A 25,811-nucleotide genomic window follows, 5' to 3' on the forward strand; every position below is an offset into this window, starting at 1 on the left:
TATATATATATATATATATCAGAAGAAATACTTTTCTTTAAAGTACCCTTATTGAACTAAGCAAGCAATTTTATATGAATATCCTAGAAGATACTACTTAGTATTCCTTTGAATGTCTTGTACAGCTGCACTTCCAATGCCCACATTTATTTTTAAGTAACATTTCAACTAGATCAAAGAGAGAAACAAATTCTGCTTGCAAAATATTTTTGGTCAGCTTGCAAATTAGTCTTGACTGTGCCATATTAAAAAGAATCTTATTAATTGGACATTAAAATTAATCTTTATCTTACATGAGAACAACTCTGTCACTTTTCCCGACACCTAAACTTCAGCATTTTAAAAAATTACAAGAATGCCTTGGCCTCAATTAAAACCAGGGAGGAAATAACTAAAATCTTCCTTAAGTCAATAAATTGGATTAAATTTCCAGTCTGTTACGGTTTAAGTTAAGACATATCCACTTTATATGCATATTGATAATTTAAAACTAAATCCAGCAGTTATTCTGCTCTCCTTCCTGCAGTTATTTCACTGATCTTCTTGAACCACCTTACGAGTTCCAGACTGTGTATATACCATTTCTGTTACTGTTTTCCTGGATTAATGGTGAAAAGAGGACTACTAGGGTGGAGGGGAGGACACAAACCATATAAGGATTCAATCAAGCCCAAATACCTTAATTCCTTCCCTCCTTGTGCCACTCAGATCTCACTCACACTCCAGATGCTAAGGTAAGCAAAAGCAAACAATCCAGTGCTTAATGTCACATCTAAATTTGGACAGGGTATTAGCAGAACTGTAGGCAGGCCAAACAAGAAATAGATAATGCTCAAGACTGAGTGTCAAACAGCCAGGCTGACATAAACCTCAAGAATCATAAAGCAACCTTCCTAGCTCCACCTTAACCTGAGAAGCCTGGCAAAGGTTCAAGCCACACTCAATGCCGCTCATACCATAAGAGCATCAGTGTGCTCTGCCAATACCATGCACTCTGTCTTCTTTTCCAAAATTCCATGCACTCTGTGCTGTGCCAGGTCCACATGGTGGCATGCAACGATATCACACATTGTGGACAAAACCTGGCAGAAAAACTAAGACCATTATTTGTCCAACCTGCTGTACTTTTTATTGAAAACCAGCTGAAGTGCCAAAATACGCAGGATATAAAATGTTTTAAAACAGGGCTGGCTTTGTATTCCCTTTGTATGTCAGACTTAGAACTGGACTGGAGTACAATGAAGAGCATGTTTATTGTCAGCTTCAGTGTTCTAAGTGCTGCAGTTTTACTTCTTTTTATTTTTGTAACAAAGCTAAAGACAGGTGCACACATGTTCTATTTTTCAATAAAATATGAAGAAAGTAAGAGATTCCTCTTTTGCTGTAAAATGGTTTCACAAAACGTTCTAATTATAACTATTGCCATCACCTGTTGCTAATGTTTAATATAGTACAAGGTTGTGTGCAGTATGTCAGGCCACAAAGACCATTATAGAATTCCATTACACAAGTTCAATTTGTACAAGAAAGAATGCTTGTAAAACTGTTCTAGCTATCAAGCTTGCGAGCAACCACACAAAGAGTGTGCAATGCACCTACTGAAAGCCAATTTCATTTCCCATCTGAGGGGCTTTGCGTTTGCGTATTTCCCCCCACTGCCAAAAGAGAGACCAAGTCTCAGGATGCTGATAGGTATTTACGGATAACCCATCACAGTTCAGCAGAAAAGGTCTTTTTCAAGGGCTTTATATACCTGCAGAGATATCTGGAGATTATCATTTTAGATACTGCTTTGAGTTATTGAAAATATTTTCAATAGTACATAACGCTCTTAGTCAAGGCCTTTTGAATGATTTCTGCTGGGTTACCAATAAATATTTATCAGCATCCTGAGACGTGGTCTCTTTTTCGGCAGTTTGTTTTGATGGATAATTTCTGGGTTTTGTTCTGATTTTGCCCATTAAAACACTAACCCATGTGTGCAAGTTGCAGATTCATACCACAATACTATGAGGGCAAGTTAATTTGTTGAAGAAGCCTGCACATTAAACCAATACCAAGTAAAGCCCGTCATAGACAGAAAAACAGAAAGAACACGATGTTAAACTTTCCAAGTTACAAACACAATGGGTGTGTTCACAAGCCACAGTAAACCAGATGACTCCTGTTTTGCTCCGCCTCACTAGTGAACTGGAGCACTGGAGCAGCAAACCACAATCCTCGGCTTAGCATTGCACCCAAACTGGATTATCGTGGTTCGTTTCACTCAAGCAAACTAGGATTGGTAAACCAAGAACAAACTTTCTGATCATGGTTTGTTTGGAGTAAAACAAACCACAATCCCGGTTCAGATGCAACCAGAAGCCAAGAGTTGAGGTTTGGAGTGAAGTGGGAGCAATCTGCACATTCATGCTAAACCATTCATTGTGGCTTGCTGTGACATTAGAATGTAATCAGAGGAACTACAAGTCTGGAGTACTGTTTATTCTAGTTCCTATTTCTGCCTCCCTAACAAGGGCAATCCTATACATGTCTACTCAGCAATACACCCTACTGAATTCAATGGGATTTGTTCCCAGATAAGTGGGTGTAGGGTTGCAGCCTAATTCTTCTAAATTTTGCACTTGTCCCAAAAAGATGTTAGAATGGAAACCAGATACAGACAGAATCTATTTTTACTGTTGGTAAATGTTCAAATGCCATTTAGCTAGCATTCAACATCCAAGCCTATTTATTAACAACTTGTATCCTCATTTTCTAGTTCAAAACCTGAACCTCAAGGGGGCAACATTAAACTTGAAGTATATTTTAAAAAACACACACACAGGCCTCTCATCCCTACACAAAAGGAAAGCAGCCTGCAAAATAAATCCATATCTATGGGGAGGGAAACACGTCAAAACAAAAATATTTTCATGTAATGGCAGAATGTCGTCAGATAAGAACAAGGACCAAGAGGATCTCCCAAGGTAAAGAGCTCTATGATTCCTGCCATCCATGCCTAAGATGGGACAGAACACAGAAGAGAGTACACATTTATTACAAAAACTATTTCTCAAATAACTAGATAGCAGTTCATTCAACTTCTGGTTAAAGGGTTAATTCAGTTTGCTGCCTATTACAATAATCCAATCTGTTATATTTTGACCCCAACTTGTCATCATGAAGATCCTGAAGACATAAGAATTGATGGGGTCATAGGAGCTGAAGGTTCATGCTGGCAGCCCCCCAGGTGTGCACACACCTGCAGGACCACTGTCCCTGAGCAATTCCACCCTCACTGGCACCTCCTCACCTCATCCCTGTTGTGACAAGGATCCCAGGAGGATGCCAATGCCAATGCCACTGCCTCTGCCACCCCACCCCTCACAAGCTACTACCTTCATGGGGAAACTCTTGAAACTTGCTGTCAGATCATGTTAAACCACTCCTACTACCAGAGGTTGCTGCATCACATGAAATTAGCAAAGTATGCTCCTGAAAGTGAGCAGATCAACATATTAGCTTTGGCTCAATGCAGACAACAACAGACAACAACTGAAGAATGTGTGTACATATTTGGCAAAACAGGCTGCAACTTCAAAAATGTGTCCACAAAAATGTTGCCTACAACTTAGTAGCTTTCTGTAACTCCTTTGAAGAGTATGTTTATGAATTTATTGCTGTCATAACTGCTACATTATTCCAAACTAATCATTTAAATACTTCACTTGTTTATACTTCTGAGGCCTTTATTAAAAATGCCGGTTACAGTACCACACTGGGAAGTTAATACAATTACTTGAGACCATTACTTCAAAACCCTTTTTTCAAAGTCACTCCTTCAGTACAACATCCCTAGTAAGATAACCACATTAGTTGAACTTTAAAATGCACTGATCTGTGTCCTTATCAAGAGATTCAGATAACTCTGCTAAACACACTCATACTTGTGATTATTTGTTGACATGCTGTATTTCTGTTTTTGAATAAAGTAGTAATGGGTAATTCCTAGGTGACCAATGTAACATTTGCCAGCTTCCTTAAATAATATTAGCTAAAACACAAAATATTATGTTTTTCACTTGGATGAGTGTATTCTCTAAAAGCATGAATAAAATAAAATCCATCTGAAGCCATATATACAAAGTATCATGAGCAAGTGTCAAACATGGTAATTTTTATTGGAAACTGTGGGAATGGGGTTTTCTGGCAAATGACCTGTGATCAATGTAGCATTTCATTGATAGGCACCCACAAATATATGACTCCAGAGTAAGACTTTCTACGTTACTATGCATTCACAAGTTGGAGGTCAGCATCAAGTCAATGTGCGAAGTTGAAATACCCACAGGATTTGTTTATGTCTTCTTTTTAATTTTCCAATTTTTTTCCAACATAAAAACATAGAAAGTTACCAGAAAGATACTTATACAATAATAGTAAGTGCAATTCTACATAGATATATTAAGCTAAACACATAATTTAGAAGGACCGTATTTCTTTTTTAGGTGCAGCTAAGGAGTTGTGCAGGTCAACATTTGAAATATAAAAGACTGTAGAAAAAGCTCAAATAGTTGCTACGGACAAGAGAGGCTGTCTAGGATTGCCTGTGGGATGGGATACAGCTGTATTCCACGATGATTCCAACTACGTATCTAGCCAATTACTTAGCCACTAATTTTTCCTGTTTCTATTAAGGTCTTATTACACATGTTGTTTTGAGTGTTTCATGAAAGGGTCACAGCAGATACAAAAGGTAGTACTATTTATCATTAAGAACCTACCTTTAGACAGAGCTTCCTTATACTTCTCTTTTGCAGAATTTACTTCCTTAATTAATTGTCTATAAGCAGATTTTAATTTTTCCAATTCTGTTTTTGTAACCTAGCAAGAAAAAACAAACAAACCAACAAGAGATGTGTGAGGACACTCTTTGGAGAGAAAAAAGGTGTTTCAGCCACATGCTGAAAGGATGCACAGCCTGTCCTACACAATCAGACACAGCAATTCACACTCAAACGTTACTATTACTTAAGTGGAGCACTACCAAGCAGAAGTATTTGGGCAGCTTCAATAGACTAGCGTTTGAGCTGAACCTTGGATTATATTTTTGAGAGAATAAGGCACAGGGATACTATTTAAATACTGTTTAGTTCAAATTATTATTGTATTCCAGTAAAAGTGCTCAATATAAGGTGACATTCTCTCAGAAATCCACCAATGCCTTTGATCACAAAGCAGTGATGGGTGATTTCGGTTGCTAAATTTGTTCTACAAACTAAAAAAATCAGAATAATGATTGAATGAGATACCTTGAACATCTCTGCCTCAATTTGCTGGTAAACACCTATGTAACTCTTCTTGATTTGCTGCTTATCTTTGATCATCATGGTAAGTCTATGTAATGGCCCAGCATTCAAGTCTTCTGCATGCGTTTTCATGATCTTGCTAAGCTGTTCTGTTTGCTGCACAATGAGCAGCCAGGACTTGAGAAAACAAGAGATGAGAGCTTATTTGTTATTGTCTATTAGATTTTTTTTACAGTAGTATGTAGTACTAGATACATAGCAATAAAGATCACTGTACAGTAGGAATAAAAACATCTGACTGCATTTGTGGATTCTACACACAGAACTGTCACCTGACAATACAATTATACACAAAATTGGTGTCATATTACAAACACTTCCCAGTTTTAGGAAATAAACACATTGAAAGGAAATCATTCTACTACTGAATTCCTGCAGACCATGGGGCCAGACACTGTCTCTTAGCCTAACCTACCTCACAGGGTTGTTGTGAGGATAAAATGGGGAGGATGTAAACCATATAAACTATCTTGAGCTTCCTAGAGACAAGAGGGCCAGAAATGTAGCAATAAATGAATTACTGGAAGGTTTGAAGTACAGTTTAGATTTAGAAAAAGACAGTGGGCACAATAGGCTACATTCACAGCATAATTCTATGCATGTTTACTCAGATGTATATCCTACTTAGTCCAACAGGACTTACTCTAAGGTAAATGGGTACAGGACTGCAGCCTCAAACTACAGAATAAAACTATTATGAAACAGAATTGAAATTGGCCTGATACATGTTTTGAATAGAAAATAAGAACTTTTTTTCCCTCCCAAGAATCTTTGGATCATAAAATGATTTATCTATTAATTTAATAAAACTGTAATTGAAGAACAGAGATTGCAAAAGTGATAATAAATAAAACCTGCAGCGAGTGCCATTAATGTTCCAAATAGACCCCCAAAGGTAGCTGAACAGAAAAGGCGAAGGAGATATTATAATGAAACTATCATTCTTACAGGGAAAAGAAGCCACACTACTAATGCTCAACTTTGAGTGTAACTAAAAGTACTTCTATTTATCCACTGAACTGATTTATATTACTAATAAACCCAACTAAAGCTATGTGCAGTTCTTATTCCAATGCATATTATTAACATGTTATTTCATTTTACGTTTTTGTGAGCTGCATTTCATTAATGCCTTGAGAAGATGAATCTGAATTAGAAAAAAACCACAAGCAGATGTCAAGATAAACCAGCCTACTCTGTTAGTAGCTCAAGTACACAGGTACCAACATAATTCAATCAATGCCACAATAGGTACAGCATACCTGCAAACCGTGTTATATCTACTGTTTTTAGAACATTTATCCAGTAACGTAAAAGGTAACGGTGAATTTATCCTGTAAGTCGGGATGGGGGGGGGAGTTTATTAATCTCCACCCTTGCAGAATGGCAAATGTGATACAGGATGGGGAAAGCTACAGGACACAGCAAATGGAAGAGACCAGAGTGGTCCGACTACGCCATAAAAACATAAAGTAAGAATAGTCTGCTTTATCAGGCCAATGGCCTATCCTATCTAATTCATCATCCTGTTCTCACAATGGCCAACTAGCTGACGGTAGAAGTCCCGTAAGCAGGACATGAATGTAGCAACACACTGCCCACCTGTGATTTCTAACAACTGATATTCAGAGATATACTGACAGTGGAGGCATAGCATAGCCCTCGTGGCTAGTAGTCACTGTAATGATTTTCCAAAGGTATGGAAAGCAGAGACTGAGAGACAACTGACAGCAAGAGAATGCAAACCCATTGCTCTGGGCTACAGTGAGGATGTCTGCTAGGAGAGGCAGTATGAACGTCTTTCTATCCATAGAGTCCGAAATATATATATATGACTTCAGTTCTGAGATTGCCAACCTGATCAGTCTCACCCCAAAAATGTTTCCCCCCCCCAAAAAAACCCTTTAGTTTAACACCACCCAAACATACATTGAAATCCTAAGGGTAGTTATATAAGTCCAGCCAGTCAATAGTACTTATCTCCAGATAAGTATGATTAGGACTGCAGCCTTAAACATTATTACATCTCTTGGCCATAAAATTTACTATTTGCAAATCAAATACACAAAAGTGTGATCAATTCAAATTCCTAATTTTCCTTACCTTAGATACATTACTAACATAATCCAGTTGTGAAGTACTCTCTTTATCAACCTGATTGCAAAGATTCTGTAAAGTGGATGCATATTCCTTGTCACTTTTTATTCTCATGGCCATAAATTTCTTCACCGTTTCTAGCAGCCGTAATTCCCAATCTTGCAGTTTTACCAATGCTTCATGAGAATACTTCAGGTCACTTCCAAACCCCATCTTTTATAAGGCACTAGATTTTCAAGGGCCACTAGTGAGAGATTCTTCTGGTCAACACATCTGTAGACAGAACAAGACTAATGAGAAAGATGTCAAAAGCAGAACCTATTAATGCTCTATTTCCATGGCAATGATTCTGTGTCTCACTAAGACACTTAAAACAAGAAGTAAGCTCAACTACACTCTAGAAGAGAGGCAGTTTGTGGCTTTGAAAATGTTTAAATTATCAAATTAGGTCTTCTCCAGTCCACAACCATCATTCACCCCTGCCAGCTCCTTCTACAAACATACATGGACTGACTGGAAAATGTCACCAAATGCCCCAAAACTGCTTTGTGTAAGCAGCTTGTCATCAGCAATATACTCTGAGTCCAGTTGGCTTTGAGGACAACACAAGTACACTATTCCAGAGCCATTTAGAAGTCTTTGGGCTGTTAAGACAGCCAGAACCAATAATGTTCTTAGACTACAGACTTAAAAGTATGGACCATTCACAAAGAATCGGGAAGCCAAACAGTTTGTAGCATTCAAAAATGCCAGCTGGTCAAGCTTTCTCACAACTTAGCAAAAATCAAATGTTGAGAGATGTTTCTTTAAAACATATCACAACAGACAACAAAATTTTGCAACTTCTATTGCTGGAATAATTTCAATCTTAATGAGAAACTGCTTCTCAAATTAGAGTACAGTGGTACCTCGCAAGATGAATGCCTCGCAAGACAAAAAACTCGCTAGACAAAAGGGTTTTTTGTTTTTTGAGCTGCTTCGCAAGACGATTTTCCCTATGGGCTTGCTTCGCAAGATGGAAACGTCTTGCAAGTTTGTTTCCTTTTTCTTAACACCGTTAATACAGTTGCAACTTGACTTCGAGGAGCAACTCATAGAACGCGGTGTGGTAGCCTTTTTTGAGGTTTTTAAAGACTTTGGTGATTTTTGAAGCTTTTCCAAAACTTTCCCGACACTGTGCTTCGCAAGATGAAAAAAATCGCAAGACAACAAAACTCGTGGAACGAATTAATTTCGTCTTGCGAGGCACCACTGTATTTAATAAATAACATTTTTTCAGAATAATTTCATAGTTGCATAGTAATATATTCCTCACAATGTGCTACCTGCCAATATTTAGGATTTGCATGCTGTTGTTTTTAAAACAACAAACTTGTGCACAATTACATCAGCCCCAATTTATTACATATAGTTTATAAGAAGTTTAAAGCTCACTGAAAGGAGGAAGCATACATTTAAAAGGAAGCACAAATATCTCTATCAGCAGCATGAGTGAAAAAGCTGAAGTGAAATGAGACAGGAGTTCTACTTAGGACATAACCGCAAAGCATTTGCTGGGAAATTCTAATTTTTAACAACTGCTGGTAAGTGCCCTAGATAGGACATACCAGAAAAGAATGAAAATGACACAGACAGAAAGAGAACAAAATTTAAGAAACGTACCTTTAAAAAAGGTTTTCTTCCCACAAATTTATTCTTCAACACTTGTGCCGTGGTCCTTCGTCCAGCACTTTCAATTCCCTGTTCCGGTTATCCCGTCTATATAAAACAAAAATATTGTATGATCCATTTTGCCTACAACACTAAAGGAAACTTCATGAATCCTGAAGAAGCAGACACTGCACTATCAGGCTTCATGTCAGCAGAAAGAAATACAAGTAGTTATGCCTGATCATTCACACCAACTCCAATAAGGTTCTTCGCCAACTTTCGTCAGATTGGGAATCCTGTTGCTGAGGCCACCAAATCCTCCCTCTGTTCTACCAGACTTGCTGCTGCTCGCTGACATACCTCTGGCTCCTCCAGGGAGCCTTGCTTTTTGCTCAACACACCTGCGTATTCTTTGGCCTGATCACTTGAAGGGACCAAAATGTAAAAGAGTAACACTCCCACCGGCTTGCAAAACCTCATAATCACAAAGATCTGCACACTGTTAACAAAGGCCCATGAAATTCACTTGTTTCCGTTTCTGTCAATATAACTATATAAGTACATAAAAACCACAGTTGCTCTGTCTCCCTGACCATAATAGTTCATATCCTTTACAACTGACTGTCAAATATTGAAGTCAATAGCATTGTGCCAGAATTCTATATGTAGTAGACAAAAAGAGCAAACAATATAAATCCAAAATGTACATTCCTGAAACTTGCAGGGGAAAAACCCCCCATTTCTCAGCAGACTCAGTGTTGACCAGGGATGAAACACAAACAGTATAAAGCAGGTTCTTCAATGTTTGGAAGTGCCCCATCTGTATAACCCATGATAAAAGTACTTTTGCTAAAGACTCCTATGTAAATTTAGCAGGCATGAAGCAAGAGAAGAGATCTTATGAATCAGTAACTGGTTTAGAAACAGAACGGAGAGAGTAGGAATAAACAACTGGTTCTTTCAATGCAGGGACATAAAAAGCACAATCCTGCAAGGATCTGTGCCTTTTTGGCTTTTTCCCTGAATGATTTAGAGCTTGGGTTGAGGAGTGAGATAGCCAAGTTTGCTAATGATGTCCAATTGTCCAATATGATTAAAACAAAAAGTTGCAGTTGGCAAAGGGCACTTCTAGCCACTGAGGCTACCTGAGCTTCCAGTGGCAGATCTGGACTTCATTGGCTATCACCCCATTTATCTGTACTGACAATAGAATTGCGTGTTTTAACATCTCATGATATTGCATTGTTTTTATGGTTAGCAGTATTTGAACTTCTTTGTGATCACCAGATTCCTCTTAGGGTTAGAATACTTTGTATAACACAGTATTGTGATTATTAAACCAGAACAAATAAAACATTTCATTCTTCCTGATGTCAACAAAGATGGATTTAGTTGCCACTTGCAACTGCACAAAACAGAAATGGCAGCAACAAATGAAAAGGTTTGCTTCAATAAATAATAAAACAAAATAGTGTCTGAACAATTAGACTTCAAGTATTATTGGAGAAATTAACCCCTATTACATATGACCAAAACAGTGGATTACTACAATTCTACAAAATTATGAATTATTATTTTTTAAATTACTATAGTGACAGATAAGGACAAAGGCACATTTTTTGTCAATACTCAAGAACACACTCTTCTATTCTCAGTTTTATGCAACCTGGCTTCTAATAATTCAGATTTGACTATGCATATAAACTGCCCTATATTTAAAGTTCTAACGTAGGGTTTCTTGTCATAATCTCTTCTAGTCACTCATATTTTTCCTAGATGAAGTGGCATGAATAAACTGCTAACTAATAAAGCATCATCTTATACATTAAAAATGCTATAGGTGTAACTCTTGTTCACAATTTGGGTGTAGCAGTCAGTCAACATAAGCACCCATAAATATACATAATGTACTCTAGAATACCGTTATTACTTCCTCAACAACTAAGCCAGAAGTTTGAAATGCCAAACTATGATAGTCTATAAAAACTGCCTGCTATTGCTTTTATAGACTACTTGGCATGGATCCTGACTTTGCTCCTTTCAGTAGGAGCATTCCCTGAGTAGAAGACCCCATTTCAATTCAAGCCTCTATGCTGCTGTTGTGGAGTCACTGTGCCTTTTATGATCCAGATGCATAATGAAGCACTATCACAGCACTGTACAGATCAACAACGTACTGGATATAGATGTTGTAAGGTTGTGTGATCAAATAAAAGTCCCATTATCAGAGTTCTTTGAAAGTGTCAACAAGTATATGGATAGGGATAGACACTTGAAACTTCCAAAAAATTTTTGACGAGGTACCTCACTAGATTCCTGTCTAAACCTAAGTCATGAAATAAGAGGAGAGGTCCATGAAATAGGAGGCAATGTGGAATAATACATTTGTTTGATTTATTCTCGTTTTATGGCATCAATTTAGCTGTTGATTCCAAAGTGCTATTCTTTAATGCTATCTCTATTTCGGGGAGAGGGGTTAGGTTGGTAATGATATTATTGTTTATTTAGTTCTGCTATATTTGAAAATCAATAAAATATGGTTTAAAATAGAGAAGAGGTCCTCTGTGGATCAAGAATTGGTTAAGCAGCAGGAAACAGAATAAGAATAAATGGGCAGATCTCCAAATGGAGGGATGTAGAATGTGGAGTCCCACAAGCATCAGTATTGGGACCTGTGCTTTTTAACTTGCTCATAAACAATAGGACAAGTTAGGTGTCCTAGTTTGTTGATGATACTAAATTAATCAGCACCCTTAACAAGCTACAGTTCCCAGGAGTCTTTGGCAGGCACCACAACTGTTTGAAATGGTATGATACTGCTTTAAATGTATAGTGCAGATACAGCCTTAGCTTAGAAGCAGAGATATGAAATAACCTTTTGTCTGTGCATGCAGTTCCTTTGCTCCTCCCTTCTCACAAGCCACAATTAAACCAGGAAGTCTCTAATTAAACCAAAATTTCCCCATTTCATTCAAACCAGGAAACTAGTTACCTGCTTCAGCTAAAGCTGGGAACATACACCAGCTTCAAACTATGATGTGAGAAGCAAAGGGCACCTTGAACTGTCCTAACAAGCTCATAGGCTTAACATTACATATTTTGAAGGAAATAATGTAACTGATGTTGAGGAATAGTGGATAAAGCAACCATGAATGGTATCTACACAAAAGTACAAGAGAAATTTCACTCAGTAAGCTTTGTCATCTTCCGCTCTATCATGTGCCTGATATCTTTACAGACACAGAGACTAAAGAGACATTAAAACCAGGGGTGAAACTAGGCTTTATTTCACCTGGGTCAAAGACACAGTTTGGCATCCTGTATGCACATTTATGTACACACACACAGGCTGGGAGCCTTCACCCAGGGCAAAAAAACCCCAGCTAAATGAAGTCAACTGAAGGCCCTCATTATTGCCATAGTTTGCAGGGTCAGTGCTCCCCACACAAGCACAGAGATAGGATATAAGCCACTGGTGAGCTATAATGTGAAGGGCCTTGATCTATTGGAGACAGAGCGCCACTGCTTAATCCACACAAAGGGAAGAGGAGTTGCAGACTGCAGTTTGCAACAATTTTAATAATATGAAATTACAATTCCTTTGGTTGTACAGTCAAACCTTGGTTCTCAAATGGCTCTGTTTTCAAACGTTTTGGCTCCTAAACACCAAAAACCCAGAAGTAAATGGTCCGGTTTTCGAACGTTTTTCAGAACCCGGACATTTGACACTGCTTCTGCTTGAGTACAAGAAGCTCTTGCAACCAATCGGAAGCCGCGCCTCGGTTGTCAAAAGTTTCAGAAGTTGAACTTTATTCTGAAACGGATTACATTCGACAAACGAGGTTTGACTGTAACCAGTGCTATTTTTCTAGAAAAAGAGGTGCTAGAGCTCACCATGAACACCTCCCTTGTTCTCTTATGATGGCAATAGCGCCCGCCTGAGAGATGCTACCCACTCCTGTGAGTTTTGGCTGAAAAGAAACCCTGGTTGTCACCTAATCAAAGGAGATATAAATCAGAGTTGGGGCGATAACACAACCCTATTTAACACCTGATCCCACTGTGAATGGTTCACTTTGAGATCCATAATTATCTGCAATTGTTGCTGCCATATTATCATGGAGAAGCCAAACAATGTTTACAGATTTATCTGGGCAGCCAATTTTCAGAAGGATAGTCCACAGGGCATTATGATTTACAGTGTCAAAGACCTTAGTCTGGTCAATTAATGCTATATACAGGGGTTGGTTTTGCTCTCTGCATTTTTCTTGAAGCTGTCAAGCAGTATAAATCATGTCCACTGTCCCCCTAGAACATCAAAAACCATTCAGGAAGGGTAGCCTCAGATATTGTTAGGAGACAGTTTGCTAAGATCCTTGCAAGAATTTTGCAAGTCACAGCTAATAAAGAATTGCCTCGATAGTTTCCGCAATCCGTTCTATCACCTTTTTAAAAGAGAATGATAATTTTGGTATCCCTAAAGTCTGCTGGGATCGCCCCTCTCCCCCAGATTTTTTTAAATGAGTTTGTGAAGCTGTTGGTTAAGTTCAATTCCACCCACTTTGAAGACTTCGGCAGGTATCCCATCAGGTCTGCTGGCTCTGTTGTTTTTCATTTGGTTAATAGCTGTACACTACTCTCCCAGATTTGGAGATACCGCAAGCTCATCTGTAATTTGTTTTTGCAGAATTTGTGAGGACCTCAGCAGCTACGAGGGAGTTGCAGTAAGGAAATGCTAGTAATGTTCTTTCCAGCACAATGCAATAGCTTCTTTATCTTTTAGAAGTGTGGTACTGTCTGTTGAACGTGGGGGGGGGGGGTATGCCATGATTTATTGGCCCAGAGATGGTCTTTGTGGCTTTAAAGAAACTCTGTGCACACTGAATGTCAGCTAAGTGCTGGATCTCTTGAGGGGTTTTTTTTTATCCAGCAGGTGTTCTTTAGCTCTAGGGTTCTTCTTTAAACCTTACCCTTAGTGTTGGCATAGGGTTTTTTTCTTAGTGGCGCAGTTTCTATTTCTTTGCCAGATCTGAAAGGCCTTCCTTTTCTTGTCAATAATCTGTTCAATCTCATTGTCATTCTGATCAAACAAGTCCTGGTGTTTCTTGGTTTGGTATCCAATAGTGCCCCCATCCTCATATCCCACATACCCCCACAGCCTTGGAAAGAGCTGTGGCTGAAATGTACCTAAACTTACAACTAACACACCTCATGGCAAATGGGGACAGGAAATTATGTTAAGGACCAGGGTTAATGCTTTGGACTCAGTAATCAGAGACTCTGATTTTTACTCCATCTTAACATTATCGTTCTGGTTTTAAATTGATTATAAAGACTTTTGGAATAGACTATGGTGGCAAATATATTACAGAATATTGACATCAACTGGTGATATTGGCTTCTGCATCTCAACACCATCTGTCAGATTGATTTAGAGCAGGGGAAAGAACCTGTGGCCCTCCAGGTGATGCTGGATTCAAACTCCCATCAGGCCCAGCAAGCATGGCCAATGGTCTGGAACGACAGCAGTGGCAGTCAAACATCTGAAAGACCACGAATTTTCCACCACTGTTTTAAAAGGTATTTTCACTTCAGTTTTCAAAGGCCCATGTTTGCGTTTCTAGGGAGTCACCCAAGTATTCAGAAATGACTACTTTGTTTTTTGGGTGGCTCAATTTCTTTTATAAGCTGATAAGCAGTCAACCAACTGAAATTGCTGTTACAAGCAATGACAGACCAACCCAAGTTTGTCAGCAGACGCTAAGCTTTCTGTGGTTTACTTTTATGTATCAAGGAATTTTCTTTTACATATCCAGGTGCAGAGAGAGTTCCATGTGGGGGGAGTATTGGTAACATAGGAAGCTTTACAAGTCGGATCATCAGTCCCTAGAAGTTAGTTTTGTTTGACTGGTAGCAGCTCTTAGGGGTTTCAGACAGCAGTGACCCAACATTGATTTTAACCCACTCTGCAAAAAACACATTTAACAAGTTGAAACATTTTATTGCTTTGACAGCAACATGTTCTTCACAGCAGTTAACCGCTTGATATTTTATTTGAATCATTTATGTTTCAAATTGTTTCCATACAACACTCTGAAGACAACAACAGAAAGGCACTGAAGCACAAATCGAATTGCAACTAGATGACAAACCTACTCTACCTGCTTAACTAGTTTTCTTTGTGCCACTAGTCTTCTGTGACACTACCAAAAAAGAAAACTACATTATAAGCCAATAGATCCAACTGGTAAGTCCTACCAGAGATGGGTCCCATTCCTCCAAATTATAAAATTCAAGCACAAAATAAGGAACTTGTTTCTGCCAGGACCACTGCTAAAATTGAGTAAGTAATAAAAATAAAAAATATATAAAGTGTTCTACTACCTCCTTGTGTAATAGTACATTACCTTCAACAACCTCTTTCTATAGCTCTAAGAAGCCTAAGTAAGAGTTCCACTCTTCCACTACTGTGTACAAGCAAAAGTTGGCTCAGGACTGCAATACCTCACAGACCACCTCTCCCTGTATGAAACCTAACCAAACCCTGAGATCATCTTCTGAGGCCCTTCTTCATGTGCTCCTCCACAAGAGGCCCAGAGGGTGGTAACACAAGAATGGGACTTCTCTTCAGTGGTTCCCATTTGTGGAAAGCTCTCCACAGAGAGGTTTGGCTGATGCCTTCATTATATGCCTTTAGAGTTCAGGTGAAAACGTTTCCCCTCAACCAAGCCTTTGGCTGATTAACATCCAACACCCTTTAAAACATGTTGTGAAAGGGAGGAATTATTGGTTTGTTTTTGTTCTTATTTTTATTATGGATTTTGTGTTTTTTATATTGTATTTTTATGTTGTGAACCACCATGAGATCTATGGATGAAGGGTGGTATACAAAGTTAATAAATAAGTAAAATTAAAAAAATAAAAGAATCATAGAACCAAGAAAATGTTTTTTCATCTCTCCCTGCCCGCCTCCCCGAGTTCCTCTGATCAGCACACCAAATTTTGACTAGTGAAGTGAAGCCTTATCTTTCACATTGATGAAACCCTGTCACCATCTCTGGAAGGAGGTAAGCACACTTAGAAATCCCATAGTCCATATGGTAAACAGGAGTAAGTGTTCACTGCTGGGTGGAAGGCCAAGTAACCCCAAAAGTGCCTTAGAGTCCTACCTGCCAGTCCCAACCACTTCCCCACTTAGGGAATTACTCTTAACCCCTTCTCAGGTTCCATCCCAAGTTCTGGGTAGCCCTTAAGCAACAACATTTTGGAGACCCCCTCCCACCTGCTCACCCACTAGCCAGCACAATCTTCAAAGCTATGCCATCAAGAGAGAAAGCAAACTAGTAGGCACAGGTTACATGCACTCTCTAAGGCAGGCATGGACAAACTTGGCCCTCCAGCTGTTTTGGGACTACAACTCCCATCATCCCTAGCTAACAGGACCAGTGGTCAGGGATGATGGGAACTGTAGTCCCAAAACAGCTGGAGGGCCAAGTTTGGCCATGCCTTCTCTAAGTGAAACATTGGGGGGGGGGGCAGGGCCTATACAGAACTGCCCAGAGACAGTAGGGCAACCACAACCCACTTGCATTTGTGTTAGTCTATACCACCACAGCCCCTAGCAGAAAAGCATAAGTAGGCAGAGACTACACAAGAATCAACTGCCTCACCATTTTAGTCACCTGTGTCCTTGTTCTTGGTGATTCAACAGCAGAGATTGTGCAGAGGGCCTAGAGTAATGCTAAAAGGCAACTGAGTAGGGACAGCAGCGGGTTCTGCTCACTCAGATGTCTCTCAGACAGGCTGAATGACCCCTAGGGGAAAAGCAGGTAGAAGCACGTAGCAGTAGCTCCTCTCACATTTCTGTGCATTCCCTTCAGGTAGTGCAGAAAGGACTGGGTGCAGGGGAAGCACAGCAAGCAAGCAAAAGAAGGGAAGAAATTACTACCCCTGCCCGATTGCTTCCATCCCCAACTAGTAGCACAGCAGGTAAAATGGACTGCTGCTCCAGATCACTCAATGGTTCTTACTGTTTGGGTGACAGAGCAGTGGCAAATGGGCACCGGAAGGGCCACCCAGAGCTAGTGACCACCACCTCTACTCAGATGCCTACCAGCACTGCCTTTAATGGGCTAAACACCACTCACTTTCACATCTCCGCTTTCCTCTCTAAGGCTATCAGAGAAAGCAAGAGGGTAAAGGAATCTTTCAGGCCTCCACATTACAGAGCATAAGCAAATGAACAGAAGAAGCTGCTGCTCTTGCAAGGCCCAGCTCTACCTTCTTGCAATTCAAGCCCACCACTTCTACCCACTATGCCTTCACTTGTTCACTCTGGCGAGAGAGAGTAAAGCCCCACTCAAATGCCTGGCGGGCACTTCCCGGTGCTCTTTCCTACAGCCGCCGCAGGAGAAGAGGGTGCTGCCCTTTGCATGACCCATAGCAGAGAGCACTGGTCAGGCCCGGCGGGTGGGGGGAGTGGGTCGCGCCTCCTCCACCCCCGAGTCTGAGGTGCCAGTCTGCCCCACAGGGCTGCTGCCCCCCTGTCGCCGGCTCCGCCCCTCCTCCTGCGGCCGCTGACAGCCTGGAAACCCAACCCCGGAGCTTCATTGTTCCCGGCACTTCCTTCGCCCAGGGGTCAGGCGCCCCACCAGAAGGCGAGGCAAAGGAAGGACGAAACCCACCCGCGGCAGGAACGTGGGGTGCCTGAGAGAAACCCGCCCCGCGCGCCCCCGGAACTGTCTGCAGTTGCGCGGAGGCGGGCGAGGCACCTACGAGGGACCCGCCCCCCAACCTCCCAAAACAAACGAGCCCAAGGAAAGCGAGGAGGAGGAGCAACGTCCTCCGTGCTTCCTCCCTGTCGCCCTTTTGAAAGCGCCCCCCCACCTCAGGCCTAGGCACCCCCTCACCACCCCGGGTCCAGTCCCCTCGCCTCAGGCCCCTGCCACCCCCCGGCCGCAGCCGGAGCACCAGCCCCACCCGAAGGACAGGCGGCCCCGGCCCCGTGCGCGCGCACCCGCCACTGCTGCTATTCTTAATTCCCTTATTCTTATTCCCCTTCTCCTCATCCCCAGCATCTTCCACCTACCTGACAAGCGGAGCCCCTCCACCACAATACGCCCGTCGCCGGCCCCGCCTGGCTCACGTGACGGCGCGCCCGGGCCAATCCCGCGCCCGCTTTGCCCACCCCGCGGGCAGCCAATCGGAGACCGGTGACCCAGCTGCCGCCGCGATCTCGCGCGCGATCCGAAATGGGCCTAGAGCCGCGCCAGCCAATCGGAGAGAGGCGAGGAAAGAGCTGCTGCTCAAACCCCGCCCTTGCGCCGTGACGGCTGAAGACGTGAGGCGTCGGGGAGGGGAAAGCGTCGACTTCCTCTCAGGGAGGGAGTGGAGCGGGGATCGAGTCCTGGCTGGGAAGAAGCCGGCGGGGATGCCCGTCGCTTTCCTGCGGCCGAGCCCGGTCTCGATACGCGCCGCCGGCAGCTGGGTCCGCCCTTAGTTTCGCTTGGGCGGCTTACTTGCTTGGGAAGAATCCCAGCTGGAGACTGATATTATTATTATTATTATTATTATTATTATTATTATTATTATTATTATTATTATTATTATTATTATTACCCACTCTGGGCGGCTTCCAGCATGTATAAAAACATGGTCAAACATAAAAAGCCTCCCTACCCTATACAAGGCTGCCGAAGTGCAGAGTAAGCCCGCTCGGGTCTCATGTACACGAGCGCAAGAACGATCGCGGGGCTCCTCCCGTGTTCACGTGCAGCCCGTTCCGACGAGCGTGTTTGCACTCAGTTCATCGCGGGCACTCCCGGGTCTGCGCGCACAGGCTGGCTTGGGGAAGAGTTGTGTCGCCTAACCGGTATCAATCAAGCACTGGATTCTCTATTGTTTGAACAGTGATCAGCAATAAAACAACACCTTTACGTTGTGGTTTGTGTTGTGTCATAGGCGTTTTCTGTGGACTAGAAATCCTTGCACTTCCTTTAAAAGGTTCACTCATCCTGCTTAAGGGTATACTTGATTCTGCATATGCACACACATACAGGATTAAGCTCCATTGAACTCAGTGGGACTTGCTTCTGAACGGACATCCGAGGGGCTTCAAAGCTAGCGTTCAAGTTACAGATATGAGTGAACTATATTAAAAAGTTTCATGGCAAAGCTGGAACAACCAAATTACTATTATACAATATTCGAGGAGCATTTTAACATATCCCTCCGACTGAGGTAAAATGCCCCAACTATTAGTATAGAATAAAGTTTTTGAAAGGGCTTAATTTAAAAAATAACTTAAGTAAAGAGGGCCTTCTAAAGATGAGACTGTTAGATGATCTCTCATTACCAAGTGGCTAAGAGAACTGTGCCTGATCTTGGGAGAGAAGAAAAAACCACAGGAGACAGCCCTTTTCACTCAAACTGGAATGGGTAGAACATGTTTTTGTTTTTTAAAGGGTATGTATAACACTTCCCACATTATACTTGCAAGCATTTTAATACACTGGTTACTGTAAATGTCCTTCCACTTGTGGATCTGAATATTGTTTATTTTACTTCCCTTCATACCTGGCAACATAAAATAGAATAAACTCATTAAGTTGAAATATGGTACACATGTAGCCTTAAAGCACACTTATCCATATCCCATGTTGTGCCTAATGGTTTTTGTATAGCATAGGACTTGAACCATAGCAGATGAATCGGTATGGGCAACCATATGGTTAAAGATGCCTTTGAAATCTTTTATCAACGCAGTTGTGGGAAACAAAGTTGACATTTAGATGGTATTAGATGGTACCGGCCGGGCATCAATGAGGCTGACTGAGACAGCTGCCTTGGAAGCAGAAGCCAAGTGGCCCTGCCCTTGTGCCACCAGAGAAGCGGGTGCAGGCAAGATCTTGTGAGAGCCCCACAGAATGTCATAAAAGCCCCCACAGAGGACTCAGCTAGATTGGTAAAGAAAAAGTGTTGTATATGCATTGTGTATGCAATATAACACTGTGACACCAGATGGCGCTGTGGAGTCCTGTCTTTCCGTACCGGATTTCCCTGTATGAATTTACAATGCGTTTAACCGAATCACTTCTTTGACATGTCTAGATCCAGCCAGGATCTCACAGGGCAACACCTTCCGGTTTCTCTCCAGGAGAAACAAAAGGAGATGGGCCACCCCCTGGATGTTACACCAGCGGAGCTGGGGTGTATAAATGATAACTTGTCCACATGGTGTTAGAGGGGTTGGGGACAAATTAGTATGTTCTTTACTATGTGGTGCTTTGTCCTGTAGTGCAAACTTTTTGGCTCAGGATTTTTCAGAAGATGACAAAAATTATTGATCAACTTGCCTACCCAGATCTGGGCTTTGCTTTCATTTGCCTCTTTCCCGACTCCATGCATAGACTCATGCAGTTACTTCTTTCCTTGAAGCTGCAAGATTGGAGTTAGCTCAGCATTGGAAATATGCCTTTCCATTTACAGAGCAAAGCTGGTGGATAATTAGAGGGTGTATTGCCTTGGCTGAAAAACTAACTCAGCATCATGGTGTCTTTTAGGGTAAAACTAAGATAGATAAATTTGATATTGTACAGCAAACGTTCCTATGAAATGTTACTGGTCAAAAAAGTTTGTCCTCCAGATCCTTTCAAATATTTCTGCCAGACCTACCTAAGCATTAGTCTGTTCCTAGAATAGCAGTCAGGACAAGTCAAAAGCCTTTACCAAAATCTGCATCTAATGCCCTTTGATATGTAGTAGCTTGTCTTTTGTATACGTGGGACAGTTTCATTGTTGTTGGTTACATGTTGCTCTTATGCATGCAACTGCTTGCAACTGTTAAGCAGAAAATTTGTGAAATAGAGAGTAATTCTAAACAATGAGTTTTTTTACAGCTAATAACCAACGGTCAGGCTAGGGCAGGCATGTCTAAAGCGGGTCAATTTAATCCAGCCCCCATGGCAGTATATGTCTTGGGGTAAAATACTAAAAAAAGCTCATCAACTTCAATCCTACAAAAAACTCAACAACTTTGGTCGGCCCTCACACATGTTCACTTCATCAAATTTGGCCCTCTTTGGGAAAAGTTTGGGCACCCCTGGGCTACGGCAACACTCTAGCAAAGAGCAAGCAAAATGATTTTACTACTACTTCTACTACTATTACTACTAACTGCATTTATACAGTGCCTTTCTGCCAAGGCACTCAAAGCATATGCGTGTTGGAAGTACTGGGCTGTGGAAGTTCCCATTGTCCCTTTATATATATATTTCAAATTTCCAGTAGCAGGCCAGGATATTCATCTTGGTTCCATAAATTCTTAATACAGTTGTTATATAGTACTAAATCCTGTGGAGCTTGGCAATGGGTTTTAACAGTGCTGCCAAAAATGGTTCGCTATGTAAAAAGTGTGTTGTGCAAGTTAAAATAACTGTACATGTCTTTACAGGACCAGCCTTATAATTGCTTTAGCTATCCTGTTTCAAGCTGTGAACATTTTATTAACACTAGCAGTTGGTGCTCCCCAAATCTTATCTACCCGCTCAAAACCATTCTGTCCCAGGTTGCTTCCACCCGCGTGTCTTTTAGGGAGGCGTTAATTTTTCATAATGTGTAGTTAAAACCGTGGTTCTAAGCAGCACATTATAATACTATATATTCTCTGACAGTGCTCATCCCCATGATAAAGATTATTCTACAGTGTTTACTCAGGACCTTTATCTTCAGCAAAGGTCCCCTACAATTTTAATGAGAAGCTTCCTCCTTCTGATTTCTCCTCAATATGGCATTTGTGATGAAGTGTTCCTGATCACCATGGGAAGGTTTAATTACTGGCTTCCCCACTTTTTATTTTATTTTTGTTTTATTGCAAAATAGTTAGTCTTGAAGAGAAACCCTGCATTTGGCACATAATGGCAGTCTACCATGTGAAGAACTACACCTCATCTCACATAATGGCTGTATAAGAGTTATCTTAATAATGACTTTAAAGGGGGGGACACATTTTCAGGATTAGGACCAAGTGTAGCAGAATGGTGTAGAGTTTTTGCATACCTAGACCAGAGGATGTCATGGTTGTGGTGATTATATGACAAAATTCCAGAGATTAGTAGCATACCCAAGGAATATCTTCCAAGATAACTAAACTGATCTGATGTCTCCAATCTTTTGTGTGTCACTTTCATAATAAGTATAAATGTTTCTAATATCCCTTGAGCTACTGCAAATAAATATATGTGACAATAGGAGCGTGGAAACCTGTCACAAATGAGAAATCATTATAATCAGGGGCCTCAGGCAGAGAGAAACATTACATAGAAAGTTGTTGATTACACAGATTCGCTGCATCTGTTATTGCTTTTGAATCTTGGGAAGTCTAGTGCTATATTCTGGGCTAGTGTAATGAGTTTAAAAATGAATGTTACAGCACCGCCACTTGCATATAAGATTTTGATATCGTCTAACGCGGAGCAGGCAAAAGGTAAAATTGGGATCTCCTGATTGCAGACGATTTGCAGTAGAAGATGATTTGCGGTAGAACTGCTAAATGTTTAACTAACAAAAACAAAAAGTGAGACTCACAAGTAAGCAAAAAAAATAAAAATTAAATGTGTCAGGACTGACAATGTGCTCATACACAGGCTGAATTAGGAATGGCTTATGGGCTCCAATTGGTTTGAGAAACAGTACATCAAACAGTAATATCTTCGGCTGTACACACACACTACCTTTAAAGCACATTTGAAGCACATTCTTTTCTCAAAGAATTCTGGGCACTATAGTTTACCCCTCACAGCGACATAATTCCCAGCAGCCCTTAACATAATACAAGGCCTATTGTTGTATATAACAAGTTTAATAAATGTGTTTTTCTTTATCAATGTTTGTAGCTTATTTTGCCATAAGGTTTCCATCGCAACAAAAATCTGTTTTGATTTCATTTTCCTTCTTCCCACCGCCTTTTCTTTTGGAAACTTTTTTTAATTATCAACAGTCTTTCCCTCTTGTGACAAACAGTTTGCTCTCCCTTACTCCCAATCACAGTCAGCCATGATCCAGGGATGTTCATTTGTTCTCTTCCCACAATCAGCATCCGAGTCAGAAAGCTGCAAAGGCTTGTGTGGTGATCCACAAACTTGCAAATGCTGTTTATCCAGATAGTACAGTGGTACCTCAGGTTACATATGCTTCAGGTTACAGACTCCGCTAACCCAGAAATATTACCTCGGGTTAAGAACTTTGCTTCAGGATGAGAACAGAAATTGTTAAGTTGTGGGCGAACATATCAGACGACACAGCGATTCTTCAAACAGCTCTTCTTTATTCAGATGTCAGAACGGAACTGAGCTGAAGGGCTCAGTCAGCCTGCTTATATAGAGCTCCAGCACAACAGTTACTGTAGCAACTTTCTAAAACTATCCAATCACTGAACGTCATTTTTGATCCTTCATTTGCATACAAACTATCCAATCAGTGAACGTCACTTTCAATCCTTCATTTGCATAACTATCTACAGTATCCCCCTGCTGGCCCAGGGTGAGAACTTCAATACATAACAGAAATCGTGCAGCAGCGGCGCGGCGGCAGTGGGAGGCCCCATTAGCTAAAGTGGTGCTTCAGGCTAAGAACAGTTTCAGATTAAGAACAGACCTCCAGAACAAATTAAGTTCTTAACCCGAGGTGCCACTGTAAAACACAGGCAATGAATGAGCACACTGTGGACAAAAATGGTGGTACTATTCTATCTTGACCTCTTCATTTATTCATTATAAGGGTTATATACTGTTTTCCATATAATTATCAAGGTGACACCCAACTATAAATTCAACCATATAAACATTTACGCATTTGACTAGGACTTGAAGCCATTGGTTAAATGTCTATCACTGAGGTGTTTTTTCATTAAGAACAGTAAACAACAACAACAACAACAACAACAAACTCTTGCAAACTGGAAGTGTCATCAACTACTCAAATTGTCCAAATAAAATCAGCAGTTTTTGAGATGGATGATACTGCAATCAGTCTTGAAGCATCACTTTGACATTTTAAGTTAGAATAATAGGGCTGCTGCACAAGAATATAATATATAATAATGATATTTATAATATAAATATGCCTTTTTCTGCTTGGTACAATCAATGAATCAGGGTTGGTTTTCTTTTTACTCATCTTCATATTACTTCAACATTGTTTTGTAATTGTGAATCCTTTCTGCCCTTGACTACTTTTCTCCCCTTTTCCATTTAATTGTCTTCAATTCCCAAACTCAAGTTGCCATAGCCGCTGCATGGAATTAATCCTCTTGCTAAAAAAACTTAAGTTCTAGTGGTGGGGGGGCTGCTTTGCATTGCTATGAGAACAATATCAACTTTTGAAGAAAATTACATGCCTGGAAGGCATAAATGTAAGAGGCAGAGAGTACCTCATTATCACTCCTTCAAGATGGTAAAAAGCAAACCTCAAGTCATTGCAAATCCCAGCATAAAATAATCTCTGGGACATACTAAAGAATGCTATTATACATGCAGCAGCAATGTGCAGAAGTTATTGGGAAGCAGGGGAGCACTGCAGGCACAGATTCTTGTGAGAAGTAAGACAATACATTAAGACACACACACACACCCCAAATCCCAGAGTTTCAAGCAGAAATTACAATCACTGAAGCGTTCAGTCAAGGGATAGCAACTTCTCTCTGCCACCTCCCTCATCATCGCAGTGCTTTTGCTAATCCATGTATGAAAATGTTCATTTCTGATGTGATCTATCACAGACATTAGCAATTGGCAGTTCTGGCTCAAATCCACTGGCAGCAAGCCGCACGAAATGCATCCAAGCCATGATAAATAGCAGGCTGCAAAGGGGTGAGCATCAAGTACCTGATAGACCAGATGTCAAACAAATCGTCTGTGGTCGATCCTCCAGACAGATGCCACCAGAATTGGATGAGAGCTCCTTCTTGCAGGGAAAGTGTGTGCAAGACTGTGCGTTTGAATGTGGTAGGCAGGAAGGGAAGTCTATCAGGCTATGGAAAAGGTTACCAGGCTGCTGTGGAGAAGGGGGGAGAATGATCAATTTTCTGTCACATCCAAGGGCACTTCCAGGTTGCTGCTGTTTCAAACTGAAATTCGATCACATATTGGCCAATTGAGGTTGTACAGTTACAGCTGATTGAGAGTTTTCCCGAGAGATCAGACCTTGAAATAAGGAAAAGGACAGAAAAATCACCGGAAAGCGTGGTTAATGCTTGCTTGATGCAATGTCGTGTAACAGCCCCACAAACAAATCAGGATGAATGCTCACTAAATAGCCAACATCACCTCACCTTCCTGCAAACAAGTGAGGATGGATGTTCAATGAACAGGTCGTCTGGAGGTGCCCCAAGTCTAAAACATTTCAGTTCCACTGTTTGCCCTACATGCAGCAAGGACGCCAGAGATAGTATACAGTGGTGCCTCGGGTTACATACGCTTCAGGTTACAGACTCTGCTAACCCAGAAATAGTGCCTCAGGTTAAGAACTTTGCTTCAGGATGAGAACAGAAATCGTGCTCCGGCAGTGCGGCAGCAGCGGGAGGCCCCATTAGCTAAAGTGGTGCTTCAGGTTAAGAACAGTTTCAGGTTAAGTACGGACCTCCGGAACGAATTAAGTACTTAACCCGAGGTATCACTGTATATGCATCAACACAAAAACACAGGCAGTTCATTTTTA

At 41.0% G+C, this 25,811-nt stretch overlaps 1 protein-coding gene across 4 annotated transcripts in view; it reads right to left on the reverse strand.

Moving 5' to 3' along the window:
- FER (FER tyrosine kinase) overlaps positions 1-18,281 on the reverse strand; it is a 168,106-nt gene extending 149,825 nt beyond the window's left edge. For 2 of the 4 annotated variants that reach the window (XR_014013104.1, XM_081213664.1), the window contains exons 1-5: positions 18,187-18,281; positions 9,111-9,206; positions 7,455-7,721; positions 5,295-5,468; positions 4,767-4,866 (exon numbers count right to left, since the gene is read on the reverse strand). Coding sequence is in view for 3 of the 4 variants with exons in the window: in XM_081213664.1 (XP_081069790.1) it covers positions 4,767-4,866; positions 5,295-5,468; positions 7,455-7,661 (481 nt within the window). In the remaining variant the exon portion in view is untranslated. The remainder of the gene's footprint in view (positions 1-4,766; positions 4,867-5,294; positions 5,469-7,454; positions 7,722-9,110; positions 9,207-18,186) is intronic. The other 2 variants (XM_081213663.1, XM_081213662.1) reach the window with 1 other exon arrangement.
- Between the last annotated feature and the right edge of the window lie 7,530 nt (positions 18,282-25,811).

The sequence above is a fragment of the Podarcis bocagei genome (genome assembly GCF_964188305.1).
Source record: "Podarcis bocagei genome assembly, chromosome: 11".
NCBI lineage: Eukaryota > Metazoa > Chordata > Lepidosauria > Squamata > Lacertidae > Podarcis > Podarcis bocagei.